The sequence below is a fragment of the Ostrinia nubilalis genome, chromosome 1, assembly GCF_963855985.1.
Source record: "Ostrinia nubilalis chromosome 1, ilOstNubi1.1, whole genome shotgun sequence".
NCBI classification, from domain to species: domain Eukaryota; kingdom Metazoa; phylum Arthropoda; class Insecta; order Lepidoptera; family Crambidae; genus Ostrinia; species Ostrinia nubilalis.
Genome location: NC_087088.1, coordinates 7,905,163 through 7,926,619, shown reverse-complemented (window position 1 = coordinate 7,926,619; position 21,457 = coordinate 7,905,163). Strand labels below are relative to the sequence as shown.

The window sequence follows — 21,457 nt, the reverse complement described above, 5'->3', positions numbered from 1 at the left end:
TGTATGTATTGTAATAAGTGCGTGATTACAATTTATACGCGAGTAGTTGCATGCTAGTCATTTTGACTTATTGACCTCTCTTTCTATTACATACTAGCTTTCCGCCCGCGGCTTCGCTCGCGTGGAATTTTGTCTGTTACAGAAAAACAATATCGCGCGCGTATTTGCTCACCGTTTAGACCTACCCTGGACTACGACAAACATTTTAAAACCAAAATCAGCTCAATCGGCCCAGCCGTTCTCGAGTTTTAATCAGACTAACGAACATCAATTCATTTTTATTTATATAGATAGATTAATTTATATCTGCGTGTCTACTTTAAACATTGAATCATCTTACGACACGTTTCATTGTTTTGATAAAGGATTTTTTGGTGTTTCTTATTCTGCCATAGAAAAGATATTTGTTTTGGGGCTGATATTTCACCAATTGTATGTATGGAAATATGTCAAAATGATTTTGTTCTTGAGATAAAAGTTAATAAATAAAATAAATAATAAATAAATATCCTTAGACATTTTACACTGCGCTTCTAGTCCCAAACTAAGCAAAGCTTGTACTATGGGTACTAGACAACGGATATAAACATAATTAAATACTTTTTTTTGTAAATACATACTTATTATACATAGAAAACACCCAGTCCAATACAAACAAATATGTTCATGCACACAAATGTTTGTACTGTGCGGGAATCGAACCCGCTACCACTTCGAACCACTACACCAAAGTACCAAACGGCCGACAATACAAACCTAGCATTTAAAGTCTCGCATAATATTGTATTTAATGCGCGTTGAACTTTCTTCTCTCACTCTCTCTAATATTAATTAAATTGTTATTTAATTTGAAATCTACCTAATCAATTTAATTTCAAAAACCACTTACAATAGTTTTAAAAATCTAGATTTATTACAGATTCAGTAAAATAATAATATTTTATGTAATAATATCAAATAAATGTAATTTTAAATATAGTTCCATATTTTACTGAATTTTACTAAATCAATATCAACTAAACACACTCTAGTCAAGTGTAAGTGGTGTAGTAGAAACTAATCGAGTATAGTTTGGAGATGACTTTTTTTACTAAGCTCCTCCAAACTATACACGATCAGTACGCAAAATTCGTGTATAGTTTGGAGTCACAGATTTACAAACAGGCACTCCGAAATATACACGAGCAGTTTCCTATGGGTGCGTTCTGGCCATGTATAGAACGGAAAGACGCCACGGAGGCCATCCATTACTTTCCCACTATGATATTCCCTTTCGGGGTCCTGTGCAGGTTGCAATAGGTTGAATTTTAATCAGATTACTTCTCGCACCCCACTCCCTCGTGTGTATAAAAAATGCACGTTCATTAATAAGGAGAGCTGAAAAAATCTGTATCTGCATATTTGTACGCAGAGTGAACTCTACGTTTGCCATGAAAATACGACGGTGCGTACTTGGCTGTAACTTTGCTCTTTAATATTTAATATCAATGCAAGTGTTCTCAAGGAACTTTATTGACCTGGTACCTTATAGGTTTATTAACAGTTGGCATATTCGCATAGTTAACAAAGCATCAATGGTAGTTACGTCTCCCTTATTAATGTATGTGACCTCAAACACTCGTGGTAAGCTTTGTCAACAAGCTAGTGTTCATTGTGTAGATACCACATGGGACATTAGGTACCACGAGTAAGTACATTAATTTGTTTTTTGTTCATTTATAAACTTGCAAATGGAAAATGCATTAACGTGTCTCTTAATTGCAGCATCTGTGTAAGACTACACGATAAATAAAGTTAAAGAAAAGTTTCCGAACAAAATTTCATATTGAAAACTCTGAGCTTTTAGGTGCCGCATATAATGGCATTCAAGCGAAAACATTTCTTATGTTGCAAATTGATATTCATTATTTTGGCAAATGCAAAACTGCGAAGATGACTAAGTTTGTGAAAAATATAACATGATAACTTTACAATATAATTAGCGAAAGCTTGATGCCGTGCTATCTTAATATTTTCAGATTTTTCATTTAAAGTCGCGGCAAATGGCATAAAAAGCGGTGTGTAAGTATATTGCCGAATAAATGAGCAGCTTAATAGGTGTGTATCACGCCATCATTACTAAATAACTCCGTTGAACTCGTCACTTCTCCCACGTCTGTGCCATTGTATCGCTCCCTTTTTTACTTCGAATAAAGAAATTTGAGACAGAAGCTTTCCCAACGCGATAACTTCTCCGACCTCTAGAGAATGCAAAGTGCTATCTTGAGTTTCATTTCAAATAATAAAAGACGAACCAGTCCCATATCATTTTTCAGACTCGTAAATGTTCGGGCGTATTTCACGGACGCGTAAACCGTGTTTTTGATATTACAGCAAAACGACGCGCTGTCTGAGTTGATACAAACTGGCTCGTTTGTCACAGCAAATACATTTCCTGTCCATCTCGTCTTTTAAATTTAGTACAGATTTAAATAGGTATCTATTTCGCACTGGTAAACGCTATTTAAACAAATGGACGGATATATATTTTAATGGAGGGATTGCTGTATATTTAAAAGCAGCTCAGCTTATGTGTTTTCTGTATCGAAATATTACATTGTAAAATAACGATGAAGCCATCGATCGATACGATGGATTAATTGACTGATAGCAGATATACATCCCTCAGCAGCTCACATAGATCCATTAACGTCGAAACCAAATTTGTTTCAATTGCCTGTTTTGAAAATGGGTCACTCGCGTCGTCAAAGTTATGCAAAATAATACCCGATCGAGTAACGTGACAAATGAATTGATCATTTATATGTACGGCACTCTTTCGCCTAGTTACAGCTTGTTATGAACGACAGGCATGTGTTTCTGTCGGCTTTGCGAAGTACGTGTCGAAATATACGACCTTTTGCGATGGGCTGAGGTTTGTTCTACGAGTACTGACTCGATTCACATGTCTACATTTTTTCGATCGTTTAGTCGTTTACTTACTGTACTTTAATAACCTCATTTCATATTCGATACTTTTTGAAAAAATAATGGTTCAGTTAGGAAAAGTATGGCGAAGCTACTACTTATACCCGTAGATAGTAGGTATTAGGTATTTATTTGTAAATTATTAGGTAGGCTAGAATCCTCTACTCACGATCTTTCCTGAATAAGAATCATCGATTTGCCTTATCCACGTCATATCCCCAATATTTGTTGAAACAATCCTAGCACTCGCGCGGTGATTCGTCATGTCACTATCGGGTTGCGTGTAAAATGGCAAATGCCGCATTATAAATCATCGAAGGTGCGTACAGAACAGTTATGTTTCGTACGTAAAATACGGCTCTTGTAAACCAAAAGTTTCGAAAAAGAAAAACAAAAAAAAAACATTTGTTTTCGCCGATTTGCTTATTTTGATTTTGGAGGAAAATTATGATATTACACACCTCACATAATAATAACGTACCTACGGTAATATTGAATCCTTTTCTGTTTAATTTATTTATTTATTTTTTTAGTTAGCATCTGACTTTCCCACCTGAAAGTCGTTATTAACCAAATGTAATTAATACCAGTAACACTCTAATCCCAACAAAGGCATATTATAAAATATTGTATTTAATTCTGATCAAATCACAGGCAGTTATTAGCGGCGTACACACGATTGTCCCTATCAATTTATACAATTGGTTCGTGTTTTTCACGAGCTGACATGCGTCGTTACATTTTTCGGTCGATTAAGCACAGCTTTCCTACACAAAATTGATTACTAACGCAATCCGGTGTAGCGTGAACAGACTGATTATAGCTTGTACGCGTCTAATGCACACCCTTTTATTTGTTTATTATCGTACACATGATTTATAAGGTTGTAATGACAGCTAATTAGGCCATAATCACGCACATGTTTTTAATAATCTTGTACAGAAGACAAATCACTTCAAACTGTACATTTTTGTTCCAAAATGACTCCTATTACAACTGCAGAAGAGGCCACAGTGAGTAGCTTGACGTGCTGTTGGCTGTACATTTAATGGAACCCACCCTTTCTTAGATTTTTTTCGGATTTAGTTGCCCCCATTCGGTAGGTCCAAGTAAACCCATTAACTAAGTAAGTCCTCGTTCGTTTCAATCCTTCGCTTTTGTGCCTTTACATTGCCTAGATTTAGCTTTTTTCATTCGAGTCAAAGAGGATTCTAAAATATTGATCTTTTGTACGAAATTGGAAACGGCTAAAATAAAGAGAGCAAACAATGAATAGGTTAGCCCGGCTTTTCATCTCCCAATACAAATCAAACGGGGAGATACTCGTTGCTCGTATTGCGTTTTGGATATTAAGCCTAGATTTGTACTTTGTGTTGTAAATATTAAAGTAGAAAATAATGTTTGTTGGTTTCTTTTCAAAAATACTAAAATAATCAATAGGAAGGAACTATGTGATAGTAATGTAATAGCCAAGAAAGCTTACATCCAGCTTAAAAATTAGAAATAAATGCTGCTAAGGTGCCGCTGCCGGCATAGTAGAACAGGACGACTCCCATTTTTCATGTGGAAGTCTTAAACAGTTGTTAGACATCACGCTGACCAGCGCGGGAAGTGTAGGCTAATCCTCTATTTACCTCTGAAAATACAATGTATGTATCAAATGCGTTATCGAATAGTAAGAAAATACGTTCTGGTCTCGAAGTCCAAAGTTTTTCGTGCTAGTGGTTACTGGTATTTTAAAACCACTATCACTAGCACTTTGGCGCAATGTAAAATCTCTGGCAATGGCACCTCTCTCTGGCACTCAATGGAAAATGATGATGAAATTATGCTGCAGTAGAGACTAAGGCTTAGTTGCACCAACTTACTTTCACCGTAACTTTAACAATAACCGGTCCTTTTTGTATGGAGTTTGACAGATTTTTAACGTTTGTCAAAGTTAAATTAAGATGTTGCAACCCAGCCTAAATGACTCTATTTATAATCATGACGAAATACTCTATCTTCTTCCTACATCCAACCGTTTTCTGCATAGTAAATAGTTTTTCTTCTTTGTCCCCAGCTAATAACCGAGATCAACGTCCAACTGGCGTTGTTCCGGGACCTGCTGATCCACATCGGGCAGTCGCATGACTGCCCGGAGTTGCGCGAGCGCGTGCGCCGCCTGCGCCGCGCGTGCGTGGAGGCCACGAAGCAGACCAGCCAGCTCGTACTGCCTAACTGTAAGAAGTAAGTGATATAATGAATATTCTAACTTAGAGTGAGGAATTCCCCAACAAATTGTTACAAACGTAACTAAGGCTGGGTTGCACCATCTTACTTTAACTTTGACAAACGTCAAAAATCTGTCAAATTCCATACAAAAAACGCCGGTTATCGTTAAAGACAGTCAAAGTAAGGTGGTGCAACTCAGCCTGAGTATGAATAAAATATTTTACCATTTCTATATTTTTGGTAATTTAGGCAGTGCTCTCTAGTCCCAAACTAAGCAAAGTTTAATGTACTGTTGTAAGCTATACAGCATACTTTAATGGCTCTTAAATACATAAGTAAAAAAATCACCAACACAAATGTGATATGCAATATGTATGCATACGTTGATGCATAAAAATTTAAAATTAAGCGGGGAGTAATTTGTGACGCCACCTAAGTACCTACTGTGCCAAATCATCATATTGGATAAGGTTAAGTACGTAATAAACTTCGCCCGAGTAGATTTTGGTGGCCTTTCCAAAAAAACTTTTCCCAGCGCGCAGCGTCCCATCCCACCCAACACAGTCGTAAAATGTAAGCTCTTCTGAAACACTTTTTTCATACCATTTATATCAATTTTCATTAAGGACTAACTAAACAAAATATAGTGATGGGAACGGAAGGTGAGAATTGTCCCGTATGTCTATGAACACTTGTTGGCAACGACAGTGTCCCCGATCCTCTGACCAGCGATATACGTAGAGAAGCACGTGCCTGGTGAGTTGGAAAAAACGTGACAGAGCACTGTAAATAGCTAAAAAATATCCTACATCGTAGAACTCATTAGTGGAATGACTTATCACCATGGGTGTTAAATACCTATCGAATAAAACATTTGCGGTCTTTAAGAATAACGCGGGCGAGACTTTCTATAAAAGAAAAGAGGCATCGACAACTGTTTTGATGTTGAATTTTGTGTAACCATTTGGATGAGCGTAATTATACGTTAAATCATAGTTAAGGGGGCAAAAGGGGAGCAAAGAACAAGTGGACTGTATCTAAATTATTTTGCGGGGTTTTCAATAAAGCGGAGTCTACAAAGAAGTGATGGCGAAAATGGCGGTCGGTACACCTCGTGCAAAATGCTGGAAGTACCGGGCTGGGCGGGAGAAACAACAATAGGAAACAGCCCGGTGGAAGAAGGAGAGGATTGCACGTACCTTGAGCTCCTGGTTGTCGTAGATGGAGTCGCAAGGGCTTCTTTCCGGTGCCTCGTGGTACCACGCGGTCGAGCAAATGGGCGGCCAGGATAATCCCTCTTCCAAGACGAAAAGACGCACTTTACGTAGCACCTTTAGCAAGTTACACGTTCACAGACACATAGGTTCAAGGTATACCGATTACAAAGTCTAATTAGCGGGAGAAACAATTAAATCAGAGGAGCGGTCACGCAGTCATCACTTCCCGGCGGTGCGTGCGATCCCAAGTAACACAAAACACAATTATAAGAAGCGTACAACGGCATGAACTAACGTGCAGAGCAGTATATGAGCAGCATATGTAGCACTATATCAGCCGTATAAAAGTCTATAAGTGTCTTGTAAGCGCAATTTGGGCCCCAAATAATACGACTTTGAGCATTATTAAATATTATTAGTGCTGCTAACCAGCGCTTATAATGTTATTGAAGACAGACATTAGTAAAGTTGTTAGACAGCATATTCTAATGTAAAAAGCATTTTATTAGATGTTAGTACAGCTTCGAAACAGCTTTTAGAATTACAATGCCAAAGTTACGTTTTATTCTAAGGCTGAACGTTTTATTTTGTTTGTTTGAAAGTATTCGAAAAAACTTATCGCATTTTATTGTCCGATTTGATTATTTTTCGTTTAGAGTATTGCAGTGCAATGGAGTTGTGAGGAGATGTTTTAATGTCTTTATTAAAAATATTTATCATAAGGTAAGTATCATTTTTTTTTTGTTTCAAGAATGAAAATGAGCTGGGAGTATTAGTCTTATGTGAAAATATATATATGTTTGTGGTTTATAATTCACGCGCCTTCACAGAAATGCTTTATTTAATAAAATAGGGACAAATTTAGAATCGACATATGACACTTTTTGTGATTTTTTAACGATTTGATTAATTTCAACTTATAAAATTGCTTCTATCGATACTCCGCTTGTAAGAAAAGGATAATAAGTAGTATTTCATGCATATGTGTATTATAATTTTATTTTCTATGTTAGAGAAAACAGAAAGCAAATGGCGTCAGATAATATTAATGTTTTAAACTTTCAACTAGTGTCTTTTAATGTTGTCAGTCTTATTATAGTAAAAAGATAATGGTTAAGTCATTCAACCTACATATAAAATATCTAAGTGATATCTTTAGCATTACTGTAACACTTTTTAGGTATGTTAAAATGTTCATTAGGTTTAAACGTCATAAAAATGGATTGCTTTAGTGTTAATCAGGGTACCGAAACAATAATTTAGAATCCTTTAATCACGTAATCCCCTTCTCCACGTCTTTCAATTTTATCTGTCTCCAATTGGGTAGGTACCTAGTTTGACAAGTGTTAAGTATAAAATCATTATCACTACAAATGTAATTTGTAATGAAACACGATATAGCTATCTATCTTATTTTTCGCTCATTGTAATAGTAATATTTAAAGGAACTTTTTGTAACTAGTTAGTAGTGTTGCTGTAGTCGTTTTTTTTAAGGGTTTGCGTTATACGGGTAATTATTTAGTTTTCAGGTACCTACTTCTCAGGTATTAAGTCATAAATAAGCTTATTTGTTTTTTTTCAGATGCCTTTTAAAATAGTGCAAACGACCGAAAGGGATGAATGAATGTTCTACGGAACTTCTTGACTTAGTGCTTGGCTCACACAACAACCGATTGTACTGTATTTTGTGTATGAGGAGTATCATTTTTTGGAACACGTTTTGCATTTCTTAAACCAAATATAAATTTTGAATATTCCGTCTTTATCTTTCTCTTTACTCCACCTGTTCTCTTAGGCTGAGTTGCACCACCTAACTTTGACCGTAACTATGACGATAACCGATGTTTTTTTGTATGGAGTTTGACAGATTTTTGACGTTTGTTAAAGTAAGTTGGTGCAACCCGGCCTTAGTCTTTTTCCACTGTTTATTCATGTCAATAACGTGACACGTTCGACATAAATTTTCTAATGAATATACCTACTAACGCACAAATGAATATAATCATACGGCTCGTGGTTTTATGGCCAAATTATGACCTAAAGTAATAAAATAAAATTTTTATTTATCTAAATAGTGCTAAAAGCTTTAAAGTAACAATAAAATAAGAAGATAACAGAGCTAAAACTTTAGTAAATGTTTGGCTAATGCTGAGCAGTAAATAAGCATAAGAAAAGATCATAAAAATGCGTTCAATCTGTAAAATGTGTTAATATATCTGAATGCACTATAGAATATTTCGACAACGTTTATTTAATGCATTAGGTTTTCTTATTTACTAATATACGGTTTTAACCTTTGTGTTAGTGTAAATGCTGTTAAAGGTGCTGTATATTAAAAGTAATTAATGTTTTAGTATGATTATAAGCCAATTAACTTAATTTTTTTAGACCATATAATAGCTTCATGCATTGTAAATTTTACCGCATTCTACTCAAAAGCATTTAAACTAAGTCAAAACTGATTTAAAGTTATAGTCTGACTTTAAAACGTAAATTAATCTTAACTTCAGTGAATATACAGATTACGTGTTACTTGGGATGAAACTCGAAAAAACCAACAGTAGCGACCTCTCGTGGATGACGCGGAAGCCGCCGGTGGCGCCAAATATACTCGTACTCTTCTAGTAATACGTGCGGGATAAGGATGGGAGTAGGAGATGCATTTTGCACGCGGATAACAAACCAACTCTTTAATTTATGGCGCAACCATTCCCCCCCCCTCTTGAAGGATCACCTTCAAACAAAATTCCAATGAGGCATGTAACTAATCTAAACTAAACTAAATTCCTAACCTAACTTGCTTGCGAGAGAAGTCTTACTGATTAGGTAAGGGACAGAGACGTATAACCGGGCGTAGATATGATCCGGTTGTAGTCCTGACGCGGACAATGCGAGTAACCCCATTAGAACCCGGAAAAACTTCCTCAACTATGCCCAAGGGCCAATGAAGCGGTGGTACGTTCTCTGTGGAGAGAACTACAACAGTCCCGACAGTGATAGGGTTAGCAGACGTGTTCCACTTCTGTCGCGACTGCAAAGTATGCAAGTACTCAGACTTCCATCGTTTCCAAAACGATTGAACCAATCTATCTAACAAAGAGTGTCGCGAAAGTAGATGTAATCTATCTTCATCAATATTTCTAGCGGGCAAATACTTAAGCGGCGTCAAAGTAAGAAAATGCGCGGGAGTCAAAGCTAAAGGCTCAGATGGGTCGCTAGAGAGCGTCCTACACAGCGGTCTACTGTTCATTACAGCCTCTACTTGCGCAAGCACTGTACTCAACTCTTCAAAACTAAGAATTTGCTCACCAATTACGCGGTATAAGTGAGACTTAAGGCTCTTTACATTGGTTTCCCAATTGCCACCGAAATGGCTTGCTGCGGGCGTATTCAAAATCCAATTAATGCGGTTTTCAGCTAAAATGTGAGCGAACTCTGTACGAAAATATTTTGAGCTCAAAAACGTATGCAACTCGGAAAGCATCCGTTTAGCTCCAATATAATTTGTGCCATTGTCCGAATAAATGTGACTTACGGGACCCCGGCGAGACAAAAAGCGTTTGAAAGCACCCAAGAAACCACCTGTGCCCAAATCACCAACGAGTTCAATATGAACTGCGCGTGTTGTCATGCAGACAAACAAACAAACATACGCCTTTGTAGAGCGGATTCCACGACCACGAGATACAGTGACCTTGAACGGTCCAGCGTAATCTGTACCTGTGTGTACAAAGGGCTTAGCGGTTTCAACAACACGACAAGAGCGATGATCAGCCATCATTGGAAATGTTGGCTTGGGGCGCAAGCGAAAACAAGGCAGGCATTTATGAAATCTGTTGCGAATAAGGCTACGCGCAGACAATATCCAATATTTCTGGCGCAGAAGCGACATCAATAAATCGGGACCAGCGTGACAATTAACCTTGTGGTAATAGTCAACCAACAACTCAACAATGTGATCCCTACGCGGTAGAATAATAGGGTGTTTCTGATGAGATTCCAACTGTGAATTACTCAGTCGTCCACCTACTCTAATCAAACCGTCACTCAAGAACGGGCAAAGGCGTTGAAGCGAACGACTGCAAGTCTTGCCCGCCTGCAAGTCGGCAAACTCTTTAGCAAAATGAAAGCGTTGTACTTCTCTAAAAATCAACAATTCAGCGTACTCTAAATCAAAGGCGGATATGTGACCACGTCGTGGCAACATCTTAGCGAATCTACAAACATAAATTACGCATCGCAGAAGTTTAGACCAAGAAGACATGCGTTTGGCTAAACCGATAATGATAGAATCCTCGAGCGAACTTGAAGACACTAATGAGTGTTTCTTTTCCTCGGGTGGTTCTACTAGCGTCGCGGGATTGATAGCGGAGACAGGCCACTCAGAGGGGCGTGACTTAGCCCATGGTGGACCACTAAACCAAAGCGGGTGATCAATAATTTGTGCGGGTGTGAGACCAAGCGACAAACAATCTGCGGGGTTTTCACGACCTGCAACGTGGAACAAATCTTGCGGTGATAGCTCCTCCTGAATTTTGGCTACTCTATTAGCCACAAACGTATCCCACCTATGAGGCGAGGAGTGAGCCCAACAAAGAGCGACTGTGGAGTCAGAAAAAGCGAATATTTTATTGATTTGAATGCGGTTTTTACAAGATTCAACTATAAAACCAATAATTTTGGCAAGAAGCAATAATGCACAAAGTTCGAGACGAGCGAGAGACTGAACCTTACGCGGGGCGACCTTTGACTTGGCACAACAAAGGCTGAGCGTTAATTTGTCAGCATTTTCCACGTGAAAATAAACAACACCCCCGTACGCCTTCTCACTAGCGTCTGCGAAGCCCATAATAGACACCACACTACCTGATGTGATACCTACATGGCGCGGAATCTTGATTTGCTCCAGCAGAGGAAGCTCACTTCTAAAGCGGATCCACAAACCAACAACATCTTCTGGCGGGTGATCATCCCAATCACAATCACACAGCCACAGTCGCTTAACAATCAACTTTGCGAACAAAACAACGGGCGCGACAAATCCCATCAAATCCCAAATGCGAGCTATACATGAGAGTATAGTGCGTTTCGTGCAAGCGTCACCAGGCTTGTCGATTTTCAAACAAAACAAATCAGTAACTGGGGACCAACATAAACCCAAAACCTTGTGCGAAGCGGACTCATCAAATTCCTTAACAGATGAAAGGCGATGTGAAAGCGGTATGTGCTCTAGGACCTCTTGTGAGTTGCTCGTCCATTTGACAAGATCAAATTGACCAGACTTCATGAGGCCTATCACTTCATCAGCGGTGGCGATAGCATCCGACTCTGTGTCGACACAGTGGACGTAGTCATCCATATACAATCCAGTCTCAATGGTTTCCCTCGCTTTAGGAAACGCGTCGCCCTTATCAATTGCCAACTGCTTGACAGTGCGCAATGCGTGAAATGGACTAGACTTAAGTCCAAAACAAACTCTATTAAACTGATAAACCTGCAGTGGTTCATCTGGTGAAAAACGGTACAAAATGCGTTGAAATCTACGATCACAAGAGCGGATGCCAATACACAAAAACATCTGACGTATGTCAGCCGAAAGAGCGATGCGGAACAGGCGAAAATTAACAACAATACTAAGCAAGTTACCTTGTAGGTTTTGACCACTATACAAGATATCATTTAGCGAGACAGAAGTGCTAGTCTTAGCACTACCATCGAGAACGACGCGAAGTTTAGAGGTTAACTTGTCTTCTCTAATAACTCCATGATGCGGTATAATATACGAAGGCGGAGCATTAACAATATCCTCCTCGTCTGGAGGCGCGGGTGAGATATACTCTTTCTCCAAGTACTCTTTAATAACGCCGTCATAAGCTTCTCTAAGATTAGAGGACGCCTCTAACTTGCGTTCCAAACAAAAAAAGCGTTTTTCAGCGGTCCGCCTTGAATCTCCGAGGGAGCTAATGTCACCCTTGAAAGGCAAAGCCACGACGTACCTGCCAGTCTCGTCTCGTGTAGTCGTGCTTGTATAAATGTCTTCACAGACCTTATCGTCTGGACTAAATATTGGAGGCATACTTACCTCCTCCAATTCCCAAAACTTGCGGACTACAGACTCGAGGGGCGCGGAAGAATAACAACAAGAAGAAACCGTGGTGTTTATACATTGGGTCATATCAACACTGACGGGAGCGGAACCAACAATAACATATCCCAGCACGGTCTCCAATGCGAGAGGCGCGGATGCGGGCGGCTGATCAGGGCGGCCCTTTATCCTAGTAGGCAACAAAAGGTGCGGGAATATCGAAGCCCCAATCAACATATCAATTTTGCCAGGAATGGCATAAGTATCATCAGCGAGCGGTAAGCTATCAAAGCTTGACAACAAAGAAACATCCACCTCAACAGAGGGCAAGCGGTCGGTCACTTGGTCCACAACCAAAGTGTCCGCATCAAAACAAATACGGCGGTTAAAGCGAGAATAGAATTTGATCTGAGCGATATGTTGGACGGTTTTACTAGAACCTCCAATTCCTTTAACGATAGTGTGTGTCGAACTATAATTCAAAGGCAAATTTAAGCGTTGACAACATTCGCGAGTAACAAAATTACTTTGAGAAGCGCTATCCAACAAAACACGAATACAATGTTCCCTGCCATGCGTATCAAAAACAATAACACGTGCCGTAGCAAGTAGCACGGTCGTAGGCGTGGGAGAAACCGGTTTGCTATTATCCAAACTCGAAGAACACAGCGCGGCGCTCACAGGCGCGGGCGCTTCCACATTCACCGGGCGAGCCGGGGCGGGCGCAACGTTATGCGCAGGAACGACATTTTTAACCAAATTATCAAAATGCAGCATTGAATGATGTTTGACACCACAATGACGACATCTACTATTTGAATTGCAATTTATTGCGCGGTGCTTACTACTCAAACAATTATAACAATAACCATTTGACTTTACAAAATCAAAGCGTTGCTTACAAGACCAATTTTTAAACGTGGAACATTGATACAAATGAGCGTGTTTGTTAGTACACAAACTGCAATCATCGCTCTGCGGCGATGCAACAACATAACTGTGTGTTGACCTTGACGGCCTCGAGGGCGGCGGGCCTCGTTTATTATTCGAACTATTATTACTCGAACTATTTTGCAAAATATTCACATGATCGCGGATGAATTCAACAAAACTAGCGAAAGTAGGTATCTTAGTACCTCGATTGTCTAACTCGAATGATCGGACAGTTTCCGAATCCATTCGCTTTAAAGCTATTGACAAAAACAAATAATCCAGCGGGTCATTCAACTTTAAATTCTTTAGCGCGGCGACTGAAGATGCAAAGTTATCCAGAAAGTACTCCAAGTTACCATAATTAGCGTTAGATATAGCTCTAAAGTCCAAAATCTGATCAATATAAGCGTTTGCCAACAAGCGTGTGTTTTCATATTTTTCCTTTAAAGTTTCTAAGATCAGCAAATAATTATCAGCGCACGGCGTAATGCCTGCACACACTGACTGCGCTTTCCCAACGAGTTTACCAATAAGATAATACAACTTGTCCGAGTCTGACAACGATGAATTGTTGTGTACAGTGTTAGTGAAGCTAGAATAAAACAAAGGCCAATTTTTAATGTCACCATTAAACTCGGGTATTTCAATAGCGGGCAATCTAGGCAAATTAAATTTAGGTTTACTATCTACTTGCGGTGGAGATTGAGTTTTATCGAAATCTGTCAATCCTTTGGCTATTTTCTTTACGCGACAAAACAAATCTTCAAAAGACAGAAGCGACTGATAAGAAACAACATATTTTGGATTACTTTCCAACTTCAAAGCGTTAATTTTGTCCAACAAACATTCAAAATCGGAGCGCAAAGTATCAATAGTTTCAATCTCATATAAAAACAATTCTTTAATACTTTCATTCGAAACATTATTCGCGTGATCGCATATCGTTTGCATACGCGAAAATAAAGTTTCGCTTTTAGCGTACAAAATCTTTAAGTGCGGTTCAATACCTACGGACATTTTATCCGTTGCCATGTTGAATGGGACGGGATGCGAGTTTACAACGATAAACAAACTTATAAGTACAGACGTTTGCCAACGTATCACTGGCGGAGCGGGTTGCAGTATGCAACTATCAATGCGAATAATAATAGAATAAACAGATGATACCTACGCGGGTTCAACGTGCTGTCCTAATCAATAATTTAGCGGCGGATTTATACAATAACAAATACGTAAGATACTTACATGAACTATTGCGGGTTACGACAATAAATAATATACCTAGCTATATAAGTATTTACTTAGCGAATGTAATAACTGCGGGATCGACTATAACAAATAAAATAGTTTTTACACTGATCGTTACGAAGCGGACGAACAATACCTACAAGATTTCAAGCGGTTTTAGCGCGATAACTATGATTGACGTAGGTATATAAGCGGGGTTGCAATAGACTAAATCGTTAAATCCGGCTCGAAGGACCATGAATATGGATGAGCGTAATTATACGTTAAATCATAGTTAAGGGGGCAAAAGGGGAGCAAAGAACAAGTGGACTGTATCTAAATTATTTTGCGGGGTTTTCAATAAAGCGGAGTCTACAAAGAAGTGATGGCGAAAATGGCGGTCGGTACACCTCGTGCAAAATGCTGGAAGTACCGGGCTGGGCGGGAGAAACAACAATAGGAAGCAGCCCGGTGGAAGAAGGAGAGGATTGCACGTACCTTGAGCTCCTGGTTGTCGTAGATGGAGTCGCAAGGGCTTCTTTCCGGTGCCTCGTGGTACCACGCGGTCGAGCAAATGGGCGGCCAGGATAATCCCTCTTCCAAGACGAAAAGACGCACTTTACGTAGCACCTTTAGCAAGTTACACGTTCACAGACACATAGGTTCAAGGTATACCGATTACAAAGTCTAATTAGCGGGAGAAACAATTAAATCAGAGGAGCGGTCACGCAGTCATCACTTCCCGGCGGTGCGTGCGATGAAACTCGAAAAAACCAACAGTAGCGACCTCTCGTGGATGACGCGGAAGCCGCCGGTGGCGCCAAATATACTCGTACTCTTCTAGTAATACGTGCGGGATAAGGATGGGAGTAGGAGATGCATTTTGCACGCGGATAACAAACCAACTCTTTAATTTATGGCGCAACCACCATTCATTATGAGATCTTATAAAATTATGTTTGTGCTTCTTTATAATTTAAAAATGTGACCTCATTTGTTACCACCCTACCGATAGAAGTTTGTGTCTTCCGGTCATATTATCGTAGTAGGTACTTTCAGGAAAATCCTTTTTATTCAACTTCCTTTTTTCTTTCTTTCCTTATTAATTGGTTTCGTGTTCAAGGAAAATATAAAATAAGTAGTAGGCTGAAATATTTACGGGAAAGTTACCTACTTCACTTAAGTACTCGTACAAGCTAAAAAGGACATTGTCAGAAACCGCCTTAGATTCCTGGGCACATCAGTAAAGTATCAAAATTAATCTCTTACTTTTTGAATACTTAAATATTAATTAGATTGTAACGGACACTTGAGGATTAGAAAATGAAATAATAAAAGTCTTTTATATGTATTCCATAATACTATGACGACATCCGGACATTTTAGGGCGTGGCCTGCTCCATATCCTATGAAGTTCCATAATTTGTGTCGATAAAATCTATGTAAAATCGGCACAAGGCAATGCCGTACTTCATTGTTAGGAATCCATGTAATAGTGATGTTGACTGCGGTCATCATAGACAATAAGATACCGATCTTGTAAATAAATTAAATCGTCCAAATTGCTACAGTATGACTAGATTTTAATTAAAAGTTAAAAATATATTGCACGATACTACAAGAAGCTATCTAATGTGTCCAACTGGTCGAAGGTCATGAATAAAATAAAAAGAATTGTGATCATAACACTGATATAGACAATGACAACAATATGGGATCATCTTTAATATATCTGTAACAGTTTCAAAATCCGATGAAAAATCCAATGCCGCTTAACCCTTATTCAAATGCGAGCTGGTATGCATTTTTTTTACAAAGTTGAAGTGGATTTTGGGTAATTGTGGGTCACTTATTTCATATTTTTGATCAAAATTTATAAAAAAATAGGGGAAGGGGTAGTTTTTTGGGTGGTAAATAATTTACCATTATCCATTCATGACTACAAATTATTCAATGTTGGTGGTAAAATAGTTACCATTGTCCGTTTTGGTTTATTTTTGGTTCTTGACTAGTGACTTCCTCTTGGTTCTACCTATATTTTATTAAATATTTTGGGAATGAAATAAATTTATTGTTTTTATAAAAAATATATTTATTAATATTAATTATTATGCTTACAATTATTATGCTCACCTTGAGTCTGAAACTAACAATTCACTAATTACGTAACGCCGAAACGTTACGTAAATTGATATCAAAATAACTTAAAATTTCTCCAAATATTTATTTAGTTTTATTTGTGCACATACAAAAAACAACAGTTTTTTTTATATATCATCAAACTTTTGTCAAGACGGGATCGGACAATGGTAAACTATTTACCACTTCTTTAAAATGTCTAAATTATATGAATAAATCAATTGCAGACGCTGCCTATAAGTGAGATTATAAAATAAATGTTATAGTTTAGGAATTTTAATAGAAAAAACACTTATCAGAATTTTCGTTGAACAAAGTTTCAAAAATACCAAAAACGCGCGCTAAAAACTCGAAATTTTGCACACCAAAACCGTTTGGTTGACTTTGACATTACCTGACAGTGACAAATGACGTTGAAAAGTTGTAAGATGGCTTAGATAAGTAAAAAAATATATTTAAAAATATAAATAAGTGAACACGATATCTTTAAGTATTACCATATCGAAAATTAGGATCCTTTTTTAAAAGTAAACAAAGTGGTAATATATCTACCTTTATTTGAATAAGGGTTAAAGTGAGAGAAATGTCTAAAGTTCTAATAGAATTGAAAGTTTTATTCGCTCAAAATGCTTATAACAATAATTGGTAATACATTTCAAATATTAAGTACCTTTATAATGTATCGATAGAACCAAAATGATGTCCTCTCAGCTTGGAAAGGGAAACCCAGGATTGGGGGAGCGCTCCAGGCAATTTTCAGAACATTTCATAGGTGGTAGTAAATAATATTTATTTTATTATTAAAATTGAATATTTTGATATTGATAAAATTGAATATATCTTTCGATTCAAATACCGAATATTTTTCAATCGATAATAATAATCGAGAATTGTTAATAATATTCAATTAAAAGTTGTTCAATCCCTAGTCATGCATAGACTAAGACGGTAACCATGGAGATAGTTAGTTTGGTAAGTCACGTGTTAAATGTCAAGAGTGGAAAGTAAACATAGGATTCATGTTATTTATTTACGTGCAAAATGTAAGTAAGTAAATCATAAAAGTGGAACGCCGAGCTATTTCCAAAACCCGTCTAATATTATAATACAATTTGGCTGCGACAACTACAATACAGAACATCTCCCAAATCGAAGTGCATAAAATAATATAATACAATACTAGTAAGTAAGAGGTTATGATAACAATATTGCTATCAATAAGTTTATAGAATTGGTCCGCCAGGAATAATTGTTCTTACTTAAAGATTTGTGTCATTTAGAACCTAGAAAGTATTTTTTCGGCACTGTTGATCTAACGGCGAACAATGTATGGAGAACGAACATTGTCCTTTGTGAAAATGCAAAACATAAAGACAAAGACAAAGACATTTATTTGCAAAGAATAGGTTGATACAGATAGTGTTGTAAATACAAAGTGCTCTATTCTGCTAAAATACATTAACATGCAAATTTTTGTCCAGAAATTCCTGAACACTGTAAAAGCAGGAAGTGGTTAGCCATTCCCTAAGCTTTCTGGTCATTACTTTTGCAGGACCTATTTTAAATCTTTCAGGAATTTTGTTATAAACCTTAATGCACATAGAATAACAATTTTTATGACAAAGTGCGATTTTTGGGCAGAAGTCAAATAAATACTAGTCTATTTGCTGACCTTGTGTTTCTCGGGTATACCTCAGCAGCAGTTTTAAACAATTTTGGATGTTGTGTTACAAAGGATGATGGGCACAAATGTATGGAAAGTGGTACCCGCTCCAATAGCCATAACCAATATATATTTTAAAAGGCCTTTAGATGTAGGTAAATGTCTGCTATGGGGCCAGTTCTAATTCACGTTTTGAAAGCAGTAATTCCACAAGTATTATAAATGAAAGTATAACACAATCATCCATGTATACGAGTATGCACCATGACTACATTATATATTAATATAACCAAAAGAAACGTTGAAAGAAAAGGATTATTCCTACGATGAACTACCCAAGCTATTAGCCTTTTATTCGCTTTCATCATCATCATCTTGATCATTTTAGCCATAGGACGTCCAGTTGAACATAGGCCTCCCCCAATGATTTCCACAATGGCCGGTTGTTAGCGGCCTGCATCCAGCGCCTTCCCGCTACCTTTATGAGGTCGTCGGTCTATCTTGTGGGTGGACTTATTGGATCTTGTGGGTTTATTCGCTTTAGCAACCCATAATAAAACCCTTAAGAAGTAATAAAACTTTTTAACCCCTTTATTAATAAAAGTTACACCCTAGTTGACATTTGGTATGAAAATAATAATTATTTCCATACCAAAATTAACTTATAAAAATTACCTTGGATTAATTATTTAATAATTAATCCAAGGTTCTTCCTAGGTGTAACTTTTTATTAATAAGGGGGTTGTAGTTCTTCAAATAAAAATAATTATTTCACAATTATCCCTATTAATAATTATAGAGGTAAGGAAGGATGCTGGAGCAGCAAACACTTCATGCCTCGCATAACCTAAGTAGGTACCATATGATGGACACGTATGATACTTAGGTTATACAAAAAGTATGTTTATCTTCGAACACAACCAGATCTGAGGCTGGTGGCCATAGTAAATGTTGTTCGTCTTGGTAAGATCTTTCGAATGACACTACAAACATAACTATTGGAGCCGGGTACCATTCTGTAAAAAAGTATGTTTATCTTCGAACACAACCACATCTGAGGCTGGTGGCCATAGTAAAAGTTGTTCATCTTGGTAAGACCTTTGAAACGATACTAGACACATATCTATTGGAGCCGGGTACCATTTTGCCCATTGTCCTTTGTAAATTTCAAGTATGTACATCCCGGGAACAGTGAGTATGCCTAGTTTCACAAATAATGGTTTACATGTTTCAAAGGGCCCTTTACAACATAGAGCTCGTATGCATTTTTTCTGAGCTATGAAAACCCTTTGTATATCGGTACCATTTCCCCAAAGTATGAGCCCATAGCTTATAACAGAAGCAACATATCCGTAGTAGGCACTTAACGATACACTCAGAGAAGTAATTCTAGTCAATCTTCGAAGGACGTAAACAAATCTATTAATTTTTTTACACACATTGTCAATATGGCATGAAAAGTTTAAGTTTTTGTCCAATAAGATACCTAAAAATGTCAAATTATTTACGTGGTCCAAGGTTATTTCATTATTATAATTTATGTCCATTTTAATTTCTTTACGTCCTTTTACATTAAATTGTATATATTTAGTTTTAGCTAAATTAGCAGTCAGATTATTAAGGTTTAGCCATTTCATTATGTCATTTATAGTATTGTTAATGTCATATTCATAAAGATTTAATTTGTCAGCGTTACATTTGATTATTACGGAAAGGTCATCTGCAAATAAAATACACCTATGTTTGGTAGCAGATGGTAAGTCGTTTATATAAAGTAAGAAGAGTAGCGGTCCCAAGACGCTGCCTTGGGGTACACCAAATCTGTTAGATTTGTAAGTAGATCGGCATGTGCTATTTTCGTGATTTGATTTGGTTATTTCAACACACTGATGTCTGTTCTCCAGATATGTTTTAAACCACTGTAGCGCGTTTCCACGTACTCCATATACTTCTAACTTATCCAGCAATATGTCATGAACTACCCGGTCAAAGGCTTTAGACATGTCAAAAAAAAGCGCAGTAGCACATTGTTTTGAATTTAGGCCAAGGACAACTTCATGGACCAGGCTGAAGCAAGCTAGAGTAGTGGATTTTCCTTTTTGGAAACCATTTTGTTCTGGATTGATAATGTTAAACTTTAGACAAAATTTCATTAGCCTAGCTTGCATAGCCTTTTCAAATATTTTTGATAGCACGGGTATCAACGTTATAGGGCGATAGTTACCAATTTCAGACGTGTCCCCTTTTTTGTATATGGGCTTAACTATTAGAAAACCTCAATTTTTCAGGAAACTGTCCTGTCTCAAAAGATAAGTTAATGAGATATCTTAATACAGGAGCTAATTCATGGCTACAGTATTTTAAAATTTTTGTAGGAATTTCATCATACCCACATGCATTAGAATTTTTAAGAGACTGGATTAAATGGCAATGCCAGATTTTGTATGGAAGGTGGCGTCTTTTTTTTTTCGCGCGGCCATAGACCAAACTTTGTTTTTTGATTACAAAATAGTGTAATAAACCAAACTTACTATGGCATGTATACCTCCAAACTCAGTCTGAACTGAGTTACGAGCATTAGAAGTTTGATGATTTTCATACTAGATTTGCTTTTTGAGCGCAACTTTTGTAAGAAATTGCAACAAAATATTGCGCTATTTTTTTATTGCGCTGATTCTGCTGCATACTGATGTCTGGAGCCTTTAATGGATGGTATTGTTTGTTTACACATACAATGTCACTATTTTGTTGCAATTTCTTACAAAACTTGCGCGCAAAAAGCAAATCTAGTATGAAAATCATCAAACTTCTGATGCTCGTAACTCAGTTCAGACTGAGTTTAGAGGTATACAAGTCATAGTAAGTTTGGTTTATTACACTATTTTGTAATCAAAAAACAAGGTTTGGTCGATGGCCGCGCGAAAAAAAAAAGACACCAATTTCCGGCATTGTCTTTTATCGTCTCTTTTACATTTAAAGGTTCCAAGAACAGGGAGTTAGGAGTAGATTTTA

The 21,457-nt window shown here is 37.4% G+C and overlaps 1 protein-coding gene and 1 long non-coding RNA gene across 2 annotated transcripts in view; both read left to right on the top strand.

Moving 5' to 3' along the window:
• The window catches only part of LOC135071076 (uncharacterized), a 38,466-nt gene that overhangs the window by 1,898 nt on the left and 15,111 nt on the right, over positions 1 to 21,457 (top strand). The window contains exon 2 of the mRNA XM_063964832.1: positions 5,030 to 5,196. Within this exon, the coding sequence (XP_063820902.1) occupies positions 5,030 to 5,196 (167 nt within the window). The remainder of the gene's footprint in view (positions 1 to 5,029; positions 5,197 to 21,457) is intronic.
• LOC135071133 (uncharacterized) lies at positions 6,691 to 8,155 on the top strand. Its single transcript, XR_010257216.1, has 2 exons — positions 6,691 to 7,121; positions 7,981 to 8,155. It is a non-coding gene; the product is annotated as an uncharacterized LOC135071133 (long non-coding RNA).